This window comes from Lissotriton vulgaris, chromosome 12, assembly GCF_964263255.1.
Source record: "Lissotriton vulgaris chromosome 12, aLisVul1.2, whole genome shotgun sequence".
Lineage (NCBI taxonomy): Eukaryota > Metazoa > Chordata > Amphibia > Caudata > Salamandridae > Lissotriton > Lissotriton vulgaris.
In genome coordinates, this window is record NC_141700.1 from 359,047,011 (window position 1) to 359,065,739 (window position 18,729).

General features: G+C 44.5%; 1 protein-coding gene across 1 annotated transcript in view; it reads right to left on the reverse strand.

The window, feature by feature from the left end:
* Positions 1-18,729, reverse strand: part of GPT2 (glutamic--pyruvic transaminase 2) — a 191,142-nt gene that overhangs the window by 16,399 nt on the left and 156,014 nt on the right. The window contains exons 7-8 of the mRNA XM_086945128.1: positions 17,580-17,716; positions 269-443 (exon numbers count right to left, since the gene is read on the reverse strand). Coding sequence (XP_086801254.1) covers positions 269-443; positions 17,580-17,716 — 312 coding nt within the window. The remainder of the gene's footprint in view (positions 1-268; positions 444-17,579; positions 17,717-18,729) is intronic.

Consider the following 18,729-nt stretch of genomic DNA (forward strand, 5'->3'; position numbering starts at 1 on the left):
TCTGTTGGCCAATGCGGCCCGCCCACTGCGCTAAACCACCGCCCGCGGCGGAATTGTCGCTGTGTTTAATCGGCTAAGACATGAGGCCACAACTATGAAGGTGTCTGAAAAGGGCCTGGATGGACTATCAATAAACCTGGTCTAGTTAAACTAAAGCAATAATACAGAAGTGGGTGATTTAGACTTGGTTTTATAGAGCGTACCTAGACTCATGACTTTGTTACTGATGGCGGTTCAAAAACAAAAATAAAAGATCTAATATACTGACTCTGATAAACTGTTCATACGATTCTTCTTCGGGTCTGGGCGGATTTACAACCACATCCATAGCTGCCTGACCCGACACTGGAGGACACAGACGAACAGAGAGCATCTTGAGGAGTTGTTCCTTTATTTCTGGGTGCAGATTGACCACTTCCATATAACCACCTCTGTATCCGCACCTAAAGCCAAAAATAGGAAGCATTAACAATTGTCACCCTTTCTGATAATGCACTTTAAGTAACAAACGAATCAATCTGCTGGCGTGCATATGTAATGGCACAACACAAGGAAAGTACTATCATCTACTTCCCTTCAAGTTAAAGCAAAGTAATAATACCCAATGAATACTTACAGAGGACATTGCAACAGATTATTTTAGACATATGGGGTTGTACAATTGCTCCGAATAAAACCACCACAGATTTATGAAGTAGACAAACCATGGCAGCCTGACTAAGGCCATAGAATTGGGTACAGTAGAGTACAAGCATTGGCAACCCCAGCAGATCTGGCCCTGGCAAATGTGCCCAGTGTTCAAACATATGCCATATGCAACAAATGGCAAACATATCAAAATAACGGAGTAGGCCAGCAGCCTAGGCACACCAAAACCTGTCACTTAAGTGCACTTTTTTCAGGTGAATGTGCAAAGGAGTGCATGCAAAATGATGTCACTCTCCGTGCAAGACAGCCAGTGCATTAATCAGGCTAAATAACCGACTCGTGTTAAATTCTGCGGTGGGAGAAAGCAAAACAAGAATAACAATCGAATAGTCCAGGGCTGACTACGAGCCCCTGTACATTTGCATAAAACATATATATTATACTATCATGAACTTTTGTTTTGGGAAAACACGAGGTCGGCCAAACAGCTAAGGCTTTCTTTAAGTCCAACCTAAATAGACTAGACTAGGCATTCATACTGCAGAGTGGAGGGCATGAAGCTGAATAAAACAGAATATAAAAAGCTTATATTATTTACAAAATTAATGATCATGCTTCAGCCTTTATAACACGCAGAATTCAGAGATATGTTCTTTCTTGAGCTCTCAGATCCTCTCTTGCCAACCAGTTGAGGATTCCTCTGTTAAAGCGACAGAGCAGTGGGCAGGAGATTCTCTGTACTGCCCCCATCTAATGGACCTTTCTCCCTTCCTCGTTCAGGCTAGAACTTAACTTCCTGAAGTACAGGACGTTTTTGAAGGCCTGACTGTTTACGCAAACTTTTGATCATTCTGAGCCTTCTCTCAGTCCCTCCTGGTTGTCACAGTACCAAGAAACCCTTGGGTGTACGCCCGCTCTACAAGTGTTCTTAAGAGAATGTAACAAATACATTTTACTTTCTATAGGAGAAACTGAAAAATTAAGCCTAAGACCCTCCAGTCTATGGTCTGAAGTGGACAAAAGTGAACTTTCTATTTTGGTGTTTCAACACAGTAACATCAAGTAAAAAATGTGAACAGAAGTTATGTAGCATAAAAGAGAAACAGACACAGTACATACATTTTGTCTCTAATATGGCACTCACGGTACTGATATTACTAAACAGTCATAAATATTGCAAATATCTTGGTACATGCTTAGGGCCAGTTCTCCACGGCAAGGGGAACAGACTGTGAGGGGACAGCGCATAAACTCCCTAGGTGTGCAGTGAGGAAGTGGTGACCCTCTGTTACACCGCAAGTAGACAGAATGGTGCCTATAAGTCCCCGAGTCGAGCAGTAGTACGTACCGTTTCAGCATATTGCTTCAACATCTCTTGGCTGTAAGCAGTGTCCCGTAGCCACACTCCCCCCCCCACAGTTGGCACCGTCTTCTGCACCAAACCCACGGTCACACATCTGTTGGCCAATATCAGCAGAATGGAGGTAAGATGGTGATTTGCGAGGGGTAAAGTTGTAGTGTCTCCCAGTATGGCGGTCTGAGATTCAGGGTCAACTGGTATACCCACAATCTAAGAGACCACAGAGAATATGATCTACCAGTAGGTGGTGAGCTCTGGGAAATCCCAGGACATATCAAGAAAATTAACATTAGGTAGGTCACATCTAGCGCATTTTGTGTCGGTGTTTCAGCTGAATTTAGGTATTAGCTCAGAAGTACAATAGTACTGATGCAAAATTTTAAAATGTATGAGTTTGTTTTTGTAGGTGAGCGGGCTATTCTTAACTTTTGCACAGCAGTATCTTCATACTTTATCAGTCAGCTAGTGTCCGAGAGAAGACTGGATATTGTGCAGGGTAAGTGACTTGAGCCTGAGATAGCAGTAGGTTGCAAGCGGGGTCGCTCCAGTGCAGGCATGGAAACTAGTATATCCCCCATGGTGAGTACATCTGTCTGCAGCAGCAGCCCTTTGACTGTTTTCTCAGTGTCAGGAGGTAAGAGGGAATTGTCAGCAACTGGCAATACTTTTGAGTATGGGATATCATATTGCAGTTTCCGGGCCAATTCCCACCATGCATAGCTCGTCAAGGCAAGCACATCTATGTACTGCTGAGCCGCTCAAGCTGGCGCACATATCATACCCAAAAGCGATTGTGTTCAGGCTAGTGTTCGCTCCGTCCTGACATGCATAGATGTGTGCTGCATAGGTGCACAGTATTTTCAGATCATATGCCTGAGCCAACTAGTAAAATATGCAAAAATCAGGATGTGCATACCTTTGAGCTGCATTATTCACTTCATTATCTCCGAGCTTATTCGAGGTTGCCCCCCTCGCCATATCAGATGGGAGAGGACCTGGTGCAATTGTTGAAAAAAGTGGGAGGTAAACAGGGATATTTGTGAACAAGTGTAAGAGCTTAGGGCAGGACCAAAATTACTGCAGGTCAGCTCGTCAAAATCCTTAGTGAATCAGAATCCCAGGTAGTGCACCCCACAAGGGGTGTTCCAGCGTCAGTGCAAGTGTCAGTCAGAGGGAAAACTTCAGTTTTAGACCAGTTAATCTGTAACCAGGACTTTCCCCCAAATTGGATTAGATCTCTGATAATGGGTGCCAGATGCTGTATGTACAGTATAACATTGTCAGCTTACAGTGAGATTAGTAGACACATATTTCCAAGAGATAAGCCATGGTATGAGTGCAACTCCCGTTTGTAGCGGGCCAGTGGCTCTACTGTTAGGGCGAAGATTAGGGGGCACAGGGAACACTCTATTCGGGTGCCCCTGCCAAGCTTGAAGAAGTTTGAGTGCAAAGCGTCGACACAGACCCTCGTTGTTGGCGTTGTATATAAAAGGTAAATGAGCAACAAGAATTAGCTCTCTAAGGTCCAGCCTACGTTGCTCATGAATGACCAATCAAGAGAATCAAAAGCTTTCTTGGTGTCTAAGAGAATAGCAGCAGATGTTAGTTGACGGTCCATCCTATGTAGTATGACCCTTAAAGTATGAAGATTAATGGAGGTGGAGCATTGTGGGATGAAGCCAGATTGATAAGGGAATACTAAGAACTGAACAAGGTCCGGATGAACCGAAACTCGTTATTTGTCAGATTTTCCAAAACCGTGTTTATTAAGAGTTCAATCAAGATTCAGGACAGCCCTCCACAGTCAGGAGGAGACTGTCAACAACACATACAGATAAAAGCATGGTAGTGAACTCAGAGTTTTATGGAAACAAAAGGGGCACGCCCCAAGTCCCCCCGACCCACCCATCCCCAACAGCATCCCCCAACACCCCTTCCAACTACCCACCCCTTATCCCACCCTAACCCAGTGCACGTGATCGCAAGTCAGCAACAGGAGACGGAAGCGAAGTCAGAGTCGGCTAATAGCCTAGGGCCCGGGGTCCACATCAAGGGCCAGTACATCATCAATATCAGCTGGGGGATCGAGGTCCAGACCCCTGTAGTCTGCCCACCGCTTCCAGATCTCATAGTGTTTCTGGGGGCACCCCCTGGCCTCAAACACGGGTAATTCTAAACCCATCAGATAGTCTAATCCTGCCCTCCACGCACTCAGGGGGGGGGGGCACGTTCGCACTTCCATGCTTGGGCCAGATCACGCTTAGCCACCACTAGTCCCAACAGCAGTAGGTGGCGTTTGTAAATGTTACCCCCAACATTTTCCAAAATATGAAGGAGACCCAGCCTAGGGGTACGGGGAACGTCCCACCCCAGTACTTCCGACAGGCAGTCCCACACACCCACCCAGAATCGGGTCAGCCTCTCACAGGACCATACGGTATGGAAAAGCGTCCCCCTCTCAGCACCACACCTCAGACATTCAGGGGCAGCTATGAGGCCCGCACGCCACAGCCGCTCCCTAGTATAATAGGCCCTATGGAGGTATTTAAATTGAATGAACCTAAGACGGACGGCTATAGCTGCGCCACGAGGGGATTCGAGGGCCTCCCGCCAATCGTCATCATCCAAGGGGCCAACATCATTCTCCCAGGAGGCCTTCAAAGTCGAGAGGGAGGGGGAGCAGTTCACGACCAGGGAGCGGTATATCTGAGAGACTTTCTTGTCACCCAGGTCGCCCATAAACAGTTTAGCCTCAATAGGACTAAAGTCGGGGAGCTGTTCCAACCCCACCAGGCTGGGGCCAAGGGCATGGCGGAACTGAAGATAGCGAAAGAATTGGGACCTGGACAAATTATACTCGGAACTAAGGTCCTGGAAGGATTTAAGTGTGGTTCCGTTGAGAACATTACCAAGGGACGAAATCCCGATCGCGTCCCAGCCGCTGAACCCGGACAAGGAGGCCAGCTCTGGTAGTAGACCGTTATGCCACAGCGGCGTCTCGGCCGTCAGCCTGCCCCACCACCCCATACGGCGCAGAGCCTGCCGCCAGATCGCGAAGACCACCTGGGTGACCCTTGGCAAAGCCCTCCTCCGCCTGGCCGAGTACAGCAGAGTGTGGAGTGTGGCACCGCCCATCAAGGAGTGTTCCAGTGCATAGGCCGGATCGCTACGATCCCCATACCACCACTCGTTGAGCACTAGAAGGTGGGAGGCCTGGTAATACGATAGCAGGTCCGCGGCCGCCAAGCCGCCACAGTAGGTAGAGAGAAAGCAGGTACGCAGTGCCACCCTAGAGGCACCCCCGGCCCACAGAAATCTGCCCAGCACCGAGTTGACACCACGGAACCACTGCGGGTCTATTTTATACGGGTGATTCTGTAGTTGGTAGAGGAGCCGAGGCAGGGCCACCATTTTGAAAATGGCCGACCGGCCATAGATATTGAGGGGCATACGCGTCCAGGTCTTAACGTCAACCTGGACCCTGTCCCACACCGGCTGGATGTTACGATCCCATGCCACGGCAGGCGAGGCCGAGAGGTAAGTTATTTGTCAGATTTTAACCTTTCTGAAATCAATTGAATCATACCAACCTATTTGTGAGTGTGATTCATTAATAATGCGGAATATATGTGTGTGTGTAAAAAAAAGGTTGGAGTGCTGCCAACATTATGCAAAAAAGAAGAACGCTGAGTAGTTCCCAAGTTTAGGTGGAGAGCAGCTCCTCTATAGAGCAGCCTACAACATCAGCAGCACTCTGAATCTGCTCACCCTATTTATCTGTTTTTCTAGCAATGTTTTTAGAATTAGACCAGTGCCATCCACGCTGAGCTAGAAAGGGACAAAGTCTTTTGCCATTCCTACATCCTTAGTCTTTAAACATAGGATTACATAGTGCCAGCCACACAGCGCTGTAAAATGACAAAAGCCTTTTACCACTTCAGGCACAATATTACAACTTTGTATTGGTATAAATATCATCCAAGCCAACCTGAAATTAATAAAAGCAACCTGACACGTATTTCACTATCATTATAGCTCTTCAGAGAGCTCTAGATTTGTCCAGACATAAGGGAGCACCCAATACAAGTCAAAACGAATCCCTTTCAGGGTTAGAGTGATGCATTATTTATGCAAAAAAGAAGCAGAGAACGCTGGGTAGTTCCCAAATTTAAGTGGAGAGCAGCTCCTGTATAGGGCACCCTACAAAATCAGCGACAATCTTGACCTGCTCACCTTAAATGACTGTATTTCTAGCAAAGTTTTAAGCATAGGATTAGCACTGTGCTATCCAATCCGAGCTAAAAGGATAAAGTATTTTGCCATTTCTACAGAAAAGTCTTTAAGCATAGGATTTGCACAGTGCTATCCATGCCAATATATGTGCATATATTACCTACTGGCAGTCGCCAGTAGGCAGTTATAGTTAGGACCTAGTTTCAATAGGAAAAGCGTTTTTTGTTTTGCCATTAACTTTGTCGCTGTCTGATGAGGTCTTAAGAATATTGCAAAACTAGTCTGCCGCTCACTTCAGCAGCTGTCTTGAGAGTTTTGGGATGATCCGTCATGTGGGGGCTGAGAAAAAAAAAAAAGGGGTGGGGGGAGTCCCAAAACGCATTTTCAACATGCTGCATCTGGATTTCAGACACAGCTACAGCCCGAACTGCTGAATGGAATTACATCAAATTTGGCAGAAAGGTAGATATTGGTCCAGAGAAGTGACCTTTTCGGATTTCGAGTAAATATGTTCAGTAGTTTTGGAAATATTAAGGGAAAGGGAAATCCAAATTTGTATACACAGAGGCAAGGATCTGACAGTCCCCGTGCTCAAAACGGTCTAGCTACCAACACTTCAACCAGGAAGTGTTGGCAGGCATCTTAGGACGGCTTCAGCCGAGCCCTAAAAAAATATATAAAGTTAAAAATAAAAGAAGGGAGCAGTTCTAAGACACGGTAATTGCAAACAAAAATAAGCCCTGATCGAGGACAACTGCAGGTTTGACTGTGCCAAGTGACGTAAAGACTATATACAGACGTATTGCTATCAAATAGAATTGAAATTCTTTTCCTAGTAACACAAGTAAAATATTTTACAACTGAAAGCATAAAATCTTGCTGCCAGCATATTGGCTTCTTATCATATATGCTTATACAAGGCTTAGACACCCATATTTTATGAACTTTGGAGCCTTATTGTTAAACTAATGGCTGTCACATTAGAATGATTTTATTGTCTTTGCGCCTTAGAAAACAAGTTTGGTTTGCATGGAAGCCATCTATGTGGTATTAAGGAAAGATGAATAAGGTAAGGAAACTTCTGATGCAATGGGAATCATCTTTGCTATGGAATGTTTCAGCTTCAGGAGGACAGTCTCAATAAAACTGGTGGAAAAGTGATATAGAAATGTCCCCAATCAATCTAATAAAAGTGCATAGTCCATCGAGAAGGTTTCTTTTAGTCTATAGGCAAAGTTTGGGCATTTTGCGAGGCTGATATATCTATTCACAGAAACGCCATTTTGAAAAGATGTCTAGCACCATGTGGTCAATGAGCATCCTATTGCGATTTTCATGTAGAACCTACTTAGCAGTAGCGATTTGATTTAGTAATCTTCGAAGTGTAATGCTTTGAGTGACAGTTTCCTCACCACAAGCCAATTCCAGATCGCTTGAGCCTCCAGTGAGAGAGTTCTGAATCTGCCTCTTCCCTAGTTGGCACTGTGGTCATGATGTCTGAATCAGCTGCATTTCAGAATATTGCCTGCTAAATATCTTCCGACATAAAAATTGTTCTCTAAATATAGCTTACACAAATCAATTCAGTGGGTGTAGATTCTCTAATATAAAATCCATATGTCGGATATTTTCTGGAAACAATATTTTGGACTGTAGGAAATTGGGTTTTACGGTGCAGTTGCCCCCCCCCCCCCCCCGACACACACACAATTTTTGGCTGGTATTAGATGCAACTTTAACTGAAGTGTGCTGGGTTCCTGCTACCCAGGTCTCCAGTACCGGTGTTCATTCCCTAAATATGTGCAATTGTTCCCCCAGTTGGCCACACCTTTAGCACCTCTCTGTAAGTCCCTAGTAAATGATACCCTGGTACCTAGGGCCTGAGGTATTGAAGAGGGCTCCTCAGGTCTGCACACAAATTGTGCCACCCTAAGGGACCCCTCACCAAGCACATGCACAACTGCCATTGCAGGCGGCGGGTCTTGGTGCAGACACAAGTGAAAACACAACATGTCACACATGCCTTTATGCCATGTCCCCTGCCACTGCATATAAATATTTGTAAGTCATCCCTATAGCAGGCCTGACAGCCCTAAGGCAGGGTGCTTAACATTATATTTGAGGACATATCTGCATGAGCAGATAAGCCCCTGTGCTGGTTAGTTCTATTGCTGCCAGTGCAAGTGATCAGAGAAGCCATCTTAAGCTCTGTACTGGACACTGGTGAAAACAAGTTCCCCGGATATATGGTGGCTTCACTGAAAATAGGGATAGCTTGGTACCCAACATCTCGTCTTGCAAAACCCACACTGATGGATTGAATTTATCAAAACATGCACTCAGAGGGCACCTTAGAGGTGCCCCCTGAAAACCTACCAACCTCTGGTGTGCTTGCTGACCGGATTCTGCCAGCTTGCCACCCGATAAAAGTTTCTGACTTTTTAGGGTGAGAGCGTCTTGCTCTCAGGAAGTTAGGAACAAAAGCCTGTCCGGGAAGAGGGTGTAACACCCCCTCTCACAGGATGATCTGCTGATTGGCCTCCTTGGGCTGGAGAGCTTTAAAGGAGCCACCACCTTTGGAATGCAAATCAGGCTTCCCTCACCGAAGACAAAGCCACCACCCCCTTCCAGAGCCCACTTGGCACCTGGGCAGGCAGGAAAATTAGCTAGTCAGGTAGGCGTGCTACTCCCAGGCTAGAAGGCCCCCCCGCCCCCACCCTGCACCCCCTCCCCGAGGTGGGCTAATAGCGAGGTGGACAAGAATTTTCAGAGGTAGCAATCTATGTGATGGCATACCTAAGACTTCTGGGTCAGGGTTATGCCACTTCCCACAGGAAGTGGTCATATAGTGTGCGTAGTGGTCAGTAGCCCATTGGATTCTACACTACCCCCCCCCCCCATCCAACTGAATTTAGGGGGGTCCCTAGCACCAGAGAAGCAGATCCTAGCAACCTAAGAACAGAGAGGACACCAAAGAGCCACAAAATCAGAGAAGACTAAAGGGAGCCCCTGACTTGGCCCCAAGCCCCGCCGGCCTGTCTGCAGCCCGCGTCAAAAACTGTGCCAAAGTAGACTCGTCCTGCAGCTGTGAATCCAGAAAACTTGAGAAGACTGCCTCTCTTCAAAAAATACTCAAGACATTCAGTGAACCGCAAACCTGTTCAGCAGAATCTCCATAAAAGAAGCCACTGAGGCCTCCGGAACCGCCAAAACCTGACACCTGAAGCAACCACTGCACCTTTCCCCTCCAGCCCGGGGAGAAGTGGGCCAACGGTGCCAACAAGGTTCCCCAGCCCTTCAGAGCTCGAGTCCATCTGGTTTCACCCCTCCTGAACTCCCTGACATCACCTGCAGACTCTGCACTCCAGACCCCTCTACTGAGACTGCTCCGTTAAGGAAATACGAGACGCTTCGGCACCATCGCCCCTGGGCCTTGAAGAAGAGGACCAAAGGTGCCATCCTCTTCCCCGGGCATCGCACGGCCTGAGCTCATTTGACAAACTTGATCAAACAGACAGGTTTCCTAGCCAGAGCCTGCAGCCTCTTTTTACAGAGACCGATCCCTTTTTTTTTTTTTTTTTTTTTTTTTTTAATATAACGCAAACTCGAACCGAAGGTAAAGGAGAGCTTTACATTAGCACTAGTTGCGTTACAGACAGACACATTAATTTTGTTAGGCACTGGGAGATTAAGTGCTTTGCCTAAAATCACAGGATGCTGAGAATCCCTGCAGATACTTGAACCCGGTTCCCCAGCTTCAAGGTCAACCGCTCTGGCTGTTAGGCTCTACTGAAACGCATTGGGCTCCCTATGCTGATTTCCACCCTGCACCTACCCGGCCTCCCTCTCCCATGCCGCTGGTGTTGCACTGTTGGTGCTGCCTTGGGCCTTGCCCATCACTCACCTTAACTCCTGGAGATTGGTCCGGTAAGTCGATGTAATGTACCTGTTTTGCAGAACTTGTTCTTCCTTCCTTGGGATAACGTTGCAGAACTCAGAATTGCACTGCGTCCACTTTTTAAAGTGAAAAGAATTTATAATAAAAACGTACTTACCTGGAAAAAAAATCTCCGATGCCTAAACATATATTGCTATTTTTATAAATTGGTGTGGATCTCCTTCTTGAGTCGTGTTGTCATTTATTGAGCATTGTGCGTAGTTGCAAATGTCTCACACTCCTCTGTGTTAAGCTTAAGGCTGCTCGACCACGCTACCCCTTAACAGAACACTTTGTGATTGCATAGCAAGCCCTGTCCACGAGTAAGGGAAAGCCTGGGCTCTTTACACAGTGTATCAGATAACTGATATATATATAATAAAGAGCCAGGTTTCTACCAGGACACTATTTTAATCAGACAATATTTATGCCGAGATATTATGGTACCTTACTGTCAGAATCAAAATTGCGCCCGTCACTTGAGATGGTGAGAACACCTTGAGAGCTGGATGGACTACACCCACGTGCAGAGAATTGATATGCTAGAGGCCTTCCTTCTCTGACCAATGACCCTGCACTGTCAGTTTCTGTAGGTGAGCTCCCGATCCTATCAAGGACGTATCTGTTACAATAGTAGCAAGCTAAAGCCTGGCATCCTTGTCTCCTTTCCAATGAGACCACTAATCTTCCTGGCACTGATGAAGGTGCCTCATGTGAAGCCTTGTATTAGGAACAATAAAGACACATGATGCCACTGAACTGAGAGAGGTGATTTTGACGAACTGTTGAGAAAAAGCTGACAGCATTTGGTGGCATGTCTGAAAAGTTACAGATATGTTCACAAAGGAGACATTTCCTAGATGTGTGTTTGAGGTGGCTTCAAAGTATGCGAGTGCTTTTACTATGATGGTGGAAATAAGTGAAAGTGTGCCAGTCAAAGAGGTGGTAAAGTGAGCTAAAGTAGGATGATGGATTCAACCCAGATCTGTGACTGGGGGTGAGTGTCTGAAAAGTTTCAGCGCTCCGTCCATCATCTCCTTGTGTTTGCCCTAAGTTGGCAAGGTATGCCCAGACGTGGGTCCATTGCTCACTTTGCCACTGGACGTAAGCTAGCCTGGCTGAGGAGGGCTATTAACCCGAAACCGGTCCCAGGATGCTTGTTTCCGGTTCAGGGAAGACCTGGCTTGGCAGTTCAGGCAGGACTGTTCATATGAGGCACAGGGTCAAGACTGATTTGCATATAGCTGGGTCCGAACTGAGGTGGCAAAGTGAGCTAAAGAATGATGATGGATTCAACCCAGATTTGTGACTGGGGTGAGTGTCTGAAAAGTTTCAGCGCTCCGTCCATCATCTCCTTGTGTTTGCTTTCAAAGAGGTATAGGCTTTTTTTCGAGTAAGGAGAAAAGCTGCCATGCATCTGAAAAAAGTGCGAAAGTTAGAGAGGGTTGCATTGTACCCTACCAAGAACCGTGGACATTTTATATGCTTATTCGCAAATGAAATGTGGAAGATCCATCTTTTAACTCCATAGCAGTTATCTAGTTTCCCTTCTTCAGCTGCAAGCAACATGGATGAAGGGAAAGCATGTGGACCCTTTCTTGAGCCCTGTCAAGAGGTCAAGAATGATCTTTGGGCATTTTCTCCATACCAAAATTATCCTGAATAAATACAATTTTCTTGAGATGAAGAAATAGGCAAATGTCTCCTTTTTCAGCAGTTTTGATGATTGGGTGCAGATTTCAGTAGAATGGACAGCAGTGTTGTCATGAACCGAATGGCAATACCTTTCTACACTATATGTAGCACCTATCTGTCACCAGTAATCGTATTTCACTCCCAACCATGACTGAAGACATCACTCCTACTGCAGTGGCATACAAATGAGAGGAAGCAAGGGAGTCACTGCCTACAGGCTAAGAGGGCCTTCTTTACAAGGAATGCTGCTGTTGAAAATCTCTCCCTTCAGATCTCAATTTGTAGGACTGTTGCTGTGCAGTTGTCTTTTGAGGCCAACAAGTGTTTTGGACCCTCTATCTGGATTGGTAATAGCAGTTTCAATGTTAATATTAAAATTTTAAATTTTCCTTTTTTCCTCAAAACCCATAGCTTTGAGAGTCACATCCTCGGTCTTCATCTTTTGCATCTGTCTGTATGGGTACCAATGACCCCACCTTCACCCTTAAAAAAAGGAAAATTCATCATCTTTAATTGTATATCAAATTTCAGCGATTTAAGTCACAATGAGGAAGACCCAATCAACGCGAGGCCATAGCAAAATTCAGTTGGTTAGGCCACTGCATATATAGATGCTTTGATCAATTTGTATGAAACTAGTAAGCCATCTTGCAAAATCAAATGAGAATATTGTCTGCGATGTATAGGGAGTTGTACTGCAAAATACCTGCTGCTTTCTGACAAGGCTTTATCACACTTCACTAAAGGAGCTGTGACCCTGACTTGTCTGAAAGCTTTTACGGAAGTTCCGCACACCTCTCTGTCCATGCATTGATTGCTGAGCTCTCTCTGTTTAGAGAAACAGGAGTTGCCAGAGCGGATGTCAGTCTCTTCCACACTGCAAACTATATTACAGAAAGCGATATGGGGTCAAGCTTGAGATGAGCCAGATTTGATTCCAGAGGTCTGCATTACGTAGGAAGCCTTTGGATGGCAACCTTAGTAGTGGCAGATGGTAGCATGTTGACTAATTCTCTAAAAGCAGGTCGACTAATTCTAGAAAACCTGGATTTAAAAGACAATAGGTGTCATGGTGTTGAACCTGGCTCTGAGGTTTCCAGAATGACTACTGGAGGTCTGAGGAGCTTCCAGTATAAGATTTATTTTACCTGCCCTCTGCATTGTGTGGCAAAGAGTACCAATGGGCTGACGAGGCTCAAATGGAGGAACCTTCATTCACTCGACTGGTGATATAGAAATTGTCTTTTGATCATGCCTAGATTAGGATGAGGCAGCGGAGACATAATTAGGGATTGCATCTGCACTTAAACAGGCTCTGCCGCTGAAATGGTCATAAGTGGAGACGCTGGATGCACTTGACAAGGAGGTGACTATAGTCATAAGCACTTCATTGGAGTTAGTGAGGATGATAAAGACACTGATCTCAACATCGAGTGGTGCATGGTTAAACAAATCAATATCATGCAGTGCTTCACTGGTGGATTGTGTTTCAACATCGACCAAGAGGCTGTTGTGTTCATTCACGGAGAACATGTAACCACAGTACCTCGTTTCAGCGTTAACTGGGAATCTGAAGGGTGGCAGGAATTCTGAGAATGGAATGGGTTGCACTGCAAACATGTTCTCAGTGGAAGAGACACCTTCCCTGGCCATCCTTTTAGATGTCTTCTTCTCCCAAGATACTCCAGCTTGCCTTTGAGTCCGGTTTCAGGACTTTTTTTGTCATTTTCTGGCAAAACACAGCTTTCTATTTTAATGGAATGGTGATAAATAGACCACATAATTTGGGAGCTCATATCTTCATGCCAGAGGAGAGCCACATAGAGTGAAAGCACAAACTCACCCCTCCAAATGTGATAAAAGGAGGAAATGCTTTAAAGATGACAAATATACTGAACAAAGTCAAAATGCAGAGATCATCCTGTTTCTTCTGAGCCAAAGAGGCCCACAAGTTTGCTGGGACTACTCGCAAAATGTGCTGGCCATGCCTGAAGGGCATGCACGTAGCAGCCCAACACCACACCACATTTTCAGAGTGCAGTACCTAGCTATCAGAGGAAAACTTATGTTTATTAATAGCATCAGTCCTTTTGGATTTCCTATTTAGAGGGTTGATGGAAAGAAGTTAGGGTTCACTTTACTGGTCGAGGTTTGTACAATAAGACTCTGTGGAGTAGGTTGCTTGGTGAGACAGTCCGGATCACCAGGCATTGGTCTATGACGTCAGCCTACCTTCTGGCTAACAGGCAGGTAGGAACATCGTTCAGTTCGATGGCCAGAGACATTAATGGAGTGTGCTTCTTTACACCCTTACACCTTCTCTTTAAAGTCATAAGGGCAGGATGGGGTAGAGTCCTGCTTCACTTTCTTGTGTTTAACCTTAGATGGACTTATGGGAGGACTTGAAGCACTCACGGGAGGTGCCACTTGAGAAAGACCACGACTTGGAGCGGGGTGTGCAAGAAGGTTGCAACTTCTTGTGTTCAGCAATATACAATTTCGACTCCTAGTCCCTAATCATGTTCAGGCGCACTTGTCAAATGAACCACAGTCCTGTCTGGAACACAGGCCCCACAGACACATTTTATGAGGGTCTGTGACAAAGACCTGCTGTCTGCAGTCACGGAAAAGCTCTCTAGCACACTGGGAAAAAAGCTTTAGGAATCATCAGAAGACAAAGTTGGGAGAGGTGCTCTGGATACGTGTCGGGAGGTTTTGAAAGAAAGTAGCGGATGTCAGCGTGCAGGTTTGGCACTTATATGTTGCGCCGCATATGTCACTTCTGGGGCAGCATGGAGTCAAAACAGAGTGCCACCTAGCAGTGCGCACCTGGGGGATATTCTAAGGTGATAAATCTGTGTTTAGATGTATTCAGCAGAGTGCCTGTGCTGAGAAACATTCTGAAGGATGAGTGATGGAGAGGATTCCCCTACCAATGGACTTTGGAATAAAAAGAAGGGCTCTAATGATGGGAGAAACACAGAAAGAGGTACAAAGATCTGGGTACATTTTCTGCTGCTTGAGGATGGGCTTGTACGGGAACAGTTAGGGCCATTGGGGTATCCCCAACTGTGGTGAATAAAACTCGACATGTGAGCAAGCCTGCGTAATAAGGAAGATCCTCTTTGCTATGGCACAAGAAGCCATACATGTCGTGCAGGGATCAGGCAGCAGGGTTTGGAAATAACAGAGGCTACAAGGAACTGAATTTGTGTTAACCGACTTTTAATGAGCTCAGTGTTGACTGATAGAAGCTGTAGTGAACAGAACACTAATTAAATGAGAGGTGCAGATAAGAGACAGGACTGACGAGTTGAGAGACTAAGTGCATGGAGATTGGTGGTCACAGATGATTAACATCCTTGAATCACAAGGACAGTATCATGCTGGGGTGTTGCCAGGAAATTGGTAGCTGATAACAATGGCAACCATATTTTGAAGGGAATTAATCCTCAAGAAACTTGAGAGAGACCACCATATAGGGCTCTCATTTTAGAGCCTAACGTGGATTACATCCAGGAAATTGAGTCACAAAGATGGACAGCTGAAAGATAGCAAGAAATCTGCATCAGAAAAGTGACAATCCCTTGTGCAAACTGAAGGGAAAGGAACCTTTGTAGTACTACACTGAGGTAGAACCTGAACAAATGCTTCACCAGACTGTGTACCCACCCGGGATAGAGACCCAGGCACTGCAGCAGAGACGAAGGGAAAATATATTTAATACTTTGAGGGAAAAAGTGACAAGTTAGGAGATACTGTCACTTAACTGGAGGGTTAAACAATCAACCTTGAATGCAGAGTAGACAGAATCGTTCAGCAACACGCCGAGGAGCACACAAGCTAATAAATATTAAAAAAGAAACGGAAGCCAGACACTGTGAAAGGGACCGAGAGGCTTAAAAATACAGCTGACAAAACCAACCAGGATTCTTGGGCCTACCTGAAAAGGTTGACAGTGAAGCAAGCTACACAACGGAAGTGTTTTGCTGGACAGAGGAGAAAACCTTTTATGTAGGCAAGTATTCACATATTAGCTTGCTCATAGTATCAGTTTAGGCTTAGGCGAGAGAGGAGTCAGCATTGATGTTCACGCTTAGAGACACAAAGGATGAGGACAAGATACTGGTGTCAATGACGTTTAAAAAAAGACCCAAAGTACAAGCAATAGAAGTGTTTGCCATTTCCTGCTCTAGCACCTGAGACATAAAGAATCCACCCCTGCATTTGTCAGTTTGTCTAAGGCTTTCATATGGACAGTTGCCCAATGGTAGCACATAATAAAGAGAGTTAACTGGGGCCTCTGTCTGGCTTTTCCAGAGACAGATCCCAGATTCTGCAAATTCAAATACAAAATTTCAGTGAGCCGCGCCCCTTCCTCCGAGCATTGTTGGATGAGCGATGGACCCTGAGGTACATAAGTATTTGGGTGACTTGCTTGGAATCAATGATTCATCAGCACTTAGGTAACAGAGTCTTTTTCCTGTATTCCTGATTGTTTAGGTAATTGTCGGATAGGACTGCCAGAGAGTGACGGGTGAATGGGAGAGGGTGCATAGAAAGGTACAAAACGTATTATTGATCGTAAGGAGAGATTCTAACCCGGCTGACAAAAAAACTAGTACTAAAAAGAATAGTACACAGTAATAAAATTATTCTCTATAAAAAAATAAAATTAGTACATTCTGACCAAGTTACGCAGTATGGTATTTGTGAGACTTTCAGGATGAATTATTTGTTTTTGTCCTAATTAAAGTGGATTTCAGGCTAACTTACTGGGATCATAAGTGGCAGATGCACCAGAATCAATTCAGTGACAAGGGAGGGGGCTTCAGCAGACAGTATAGGAGTATTGTAGGTGAAAAAGTGGGACTGTAAGCAATATCAATTCACAGCTTACTGTAGTGGCCACTGCTACTACTACATAACTGGTTGTGGCAAATAGAGTTATATTCAGAAAGAATGATATCAATAATCACTCGTTAAGCCAGCACTGGTGAACCAGGAATCTGCTCTTAGAATTACATTGAAAAAAATCATCTTCAACAGGTCATCAACATCAAAGATATGTAATGACAGTCATCTAAATCTGGGAGATATTATATCAATCTTGTGAATTTAAAAAAAGATTTCACAAAAATCAACATTGGACACATTTCCATTACTAATTCACTGTAGCAGAAGCTACAGGTGCAACTGGCTACCCAGATATTCAAGAACACAGGATACATGCCTAAATTCTGGCAGTACACACAGTATCTAAAAGCTCAATCTACAGGTATTGGAAGCTATTTGCAACTGCGGCAAAACATTCACATAAAACATATACAAAACAGATGTTAAACTTCCAATTGAAAAGTCACTGTTTAAATCTTCCCTTCCAAAATATATGATTTTTATACAAAATGAACAAGTAGCACACCAAATATTTATTTTTTTAGAGCAGACATTACAATGACCGATATGTGACCCATGAATAAGTGTAGAAAATATATACTGTCATTGTTCAAGATTATAAACAGTTAGTAGATGTGCTGTAGTACTCAAGATAGCAGTAATCTTGAGATTGGCTTTCCAGATTCATGTGCGACCAATTTAAGTTAGTGCTTTTAATTATTGTGGTTTGGAAGCAATGCTTATACCGAACTACATGCAATCAATATTATCTTCATGGAGAAAAAGCAAATAAAGGTTTGGAAGACCTACTCGCCCATGTAGCCTTTTGAGGTAGAGTGGAAGGATGCCAATTCCACATTGTTAAAGTAGTCTGGTCCCATCTCATACAGAACTTTTTTGAAGGAATGAAAATGACAATCCTCAGGGTACACATTGTCTTGATAGACCTATGCAACAAAAAAAAAACATTCAATTGTGAGAACATGGGACCAGCGTCTTCATTAGCCAAATACAGCAAAAATAGAGAATGGATACTGTAGCCTGTTTAATTTCAGGCCTGTTCCCCTCGGTTATGCAGAAAATTAATTGGAAACCCTGTGATCCATTCACATGCTCGTGTGGCATGCTAGTAAGTCATTTTGACCAATATTCCAGCAGTAATCAGTAATGTGACTTAGTGATCAAAAGGACACTGGTACATACAATTTTAAAAAAATCTGCATTTATATTCAGGATTTTGGCTACTTATCATCCTATAAAGAAACTTTTTCTTAGGTGTAACAAACAGTTTGCAGCTGGTTGTGCAGCAGCTGCACATGATGTGAACCCTTCAACAATCTAGTTAGTATTAGATCTGGCCACATATAAGTTGCTACAATCAAAAACATGGTTTTGACTTTGGGCATCACTTGAATGAATGATCTCTACACCCCCTTAAGACTACAATGCATTAGAACATACATTGCACATCAGATCAGTTTTTATCTTGGCAAACCGTTGGTCTGCATTCCTAAGAAATGAATACAATGTTTAAGTGTAAGCCTCTTCTTGTGCTACAATTGAGGGACACATGAACCAACAACAGAACTATCTGACAACAATGGTTAAAGGTAAGTAACAATTTCGGTTTATAGAATGCATTGATTGTGAAGTTACAAGTGGCGCACAGACTATTAACAATTCCTGTAGGTAATAAACTGGTGGTGAGAGTGTAGCGAAAGAAGGATATTACAAATCATTGCCGGCTGAGTGGGCTGTGGAGCATAGATAGTTTATTGCACCTATTTACCAACCTTTCAATGAGCTATGGCCTTTCAAGCCCCTTGAATTAAGGAGGACTACATAAGAAAAGCTTGGCAATGAGGGAAAGAATGTGTATGTACTAAGGATCATTTTGTACACAGAGTAGTCCCTCTACACTGGGGTTAAAGATACAATGAGGTGAAATGCTGCATACTCT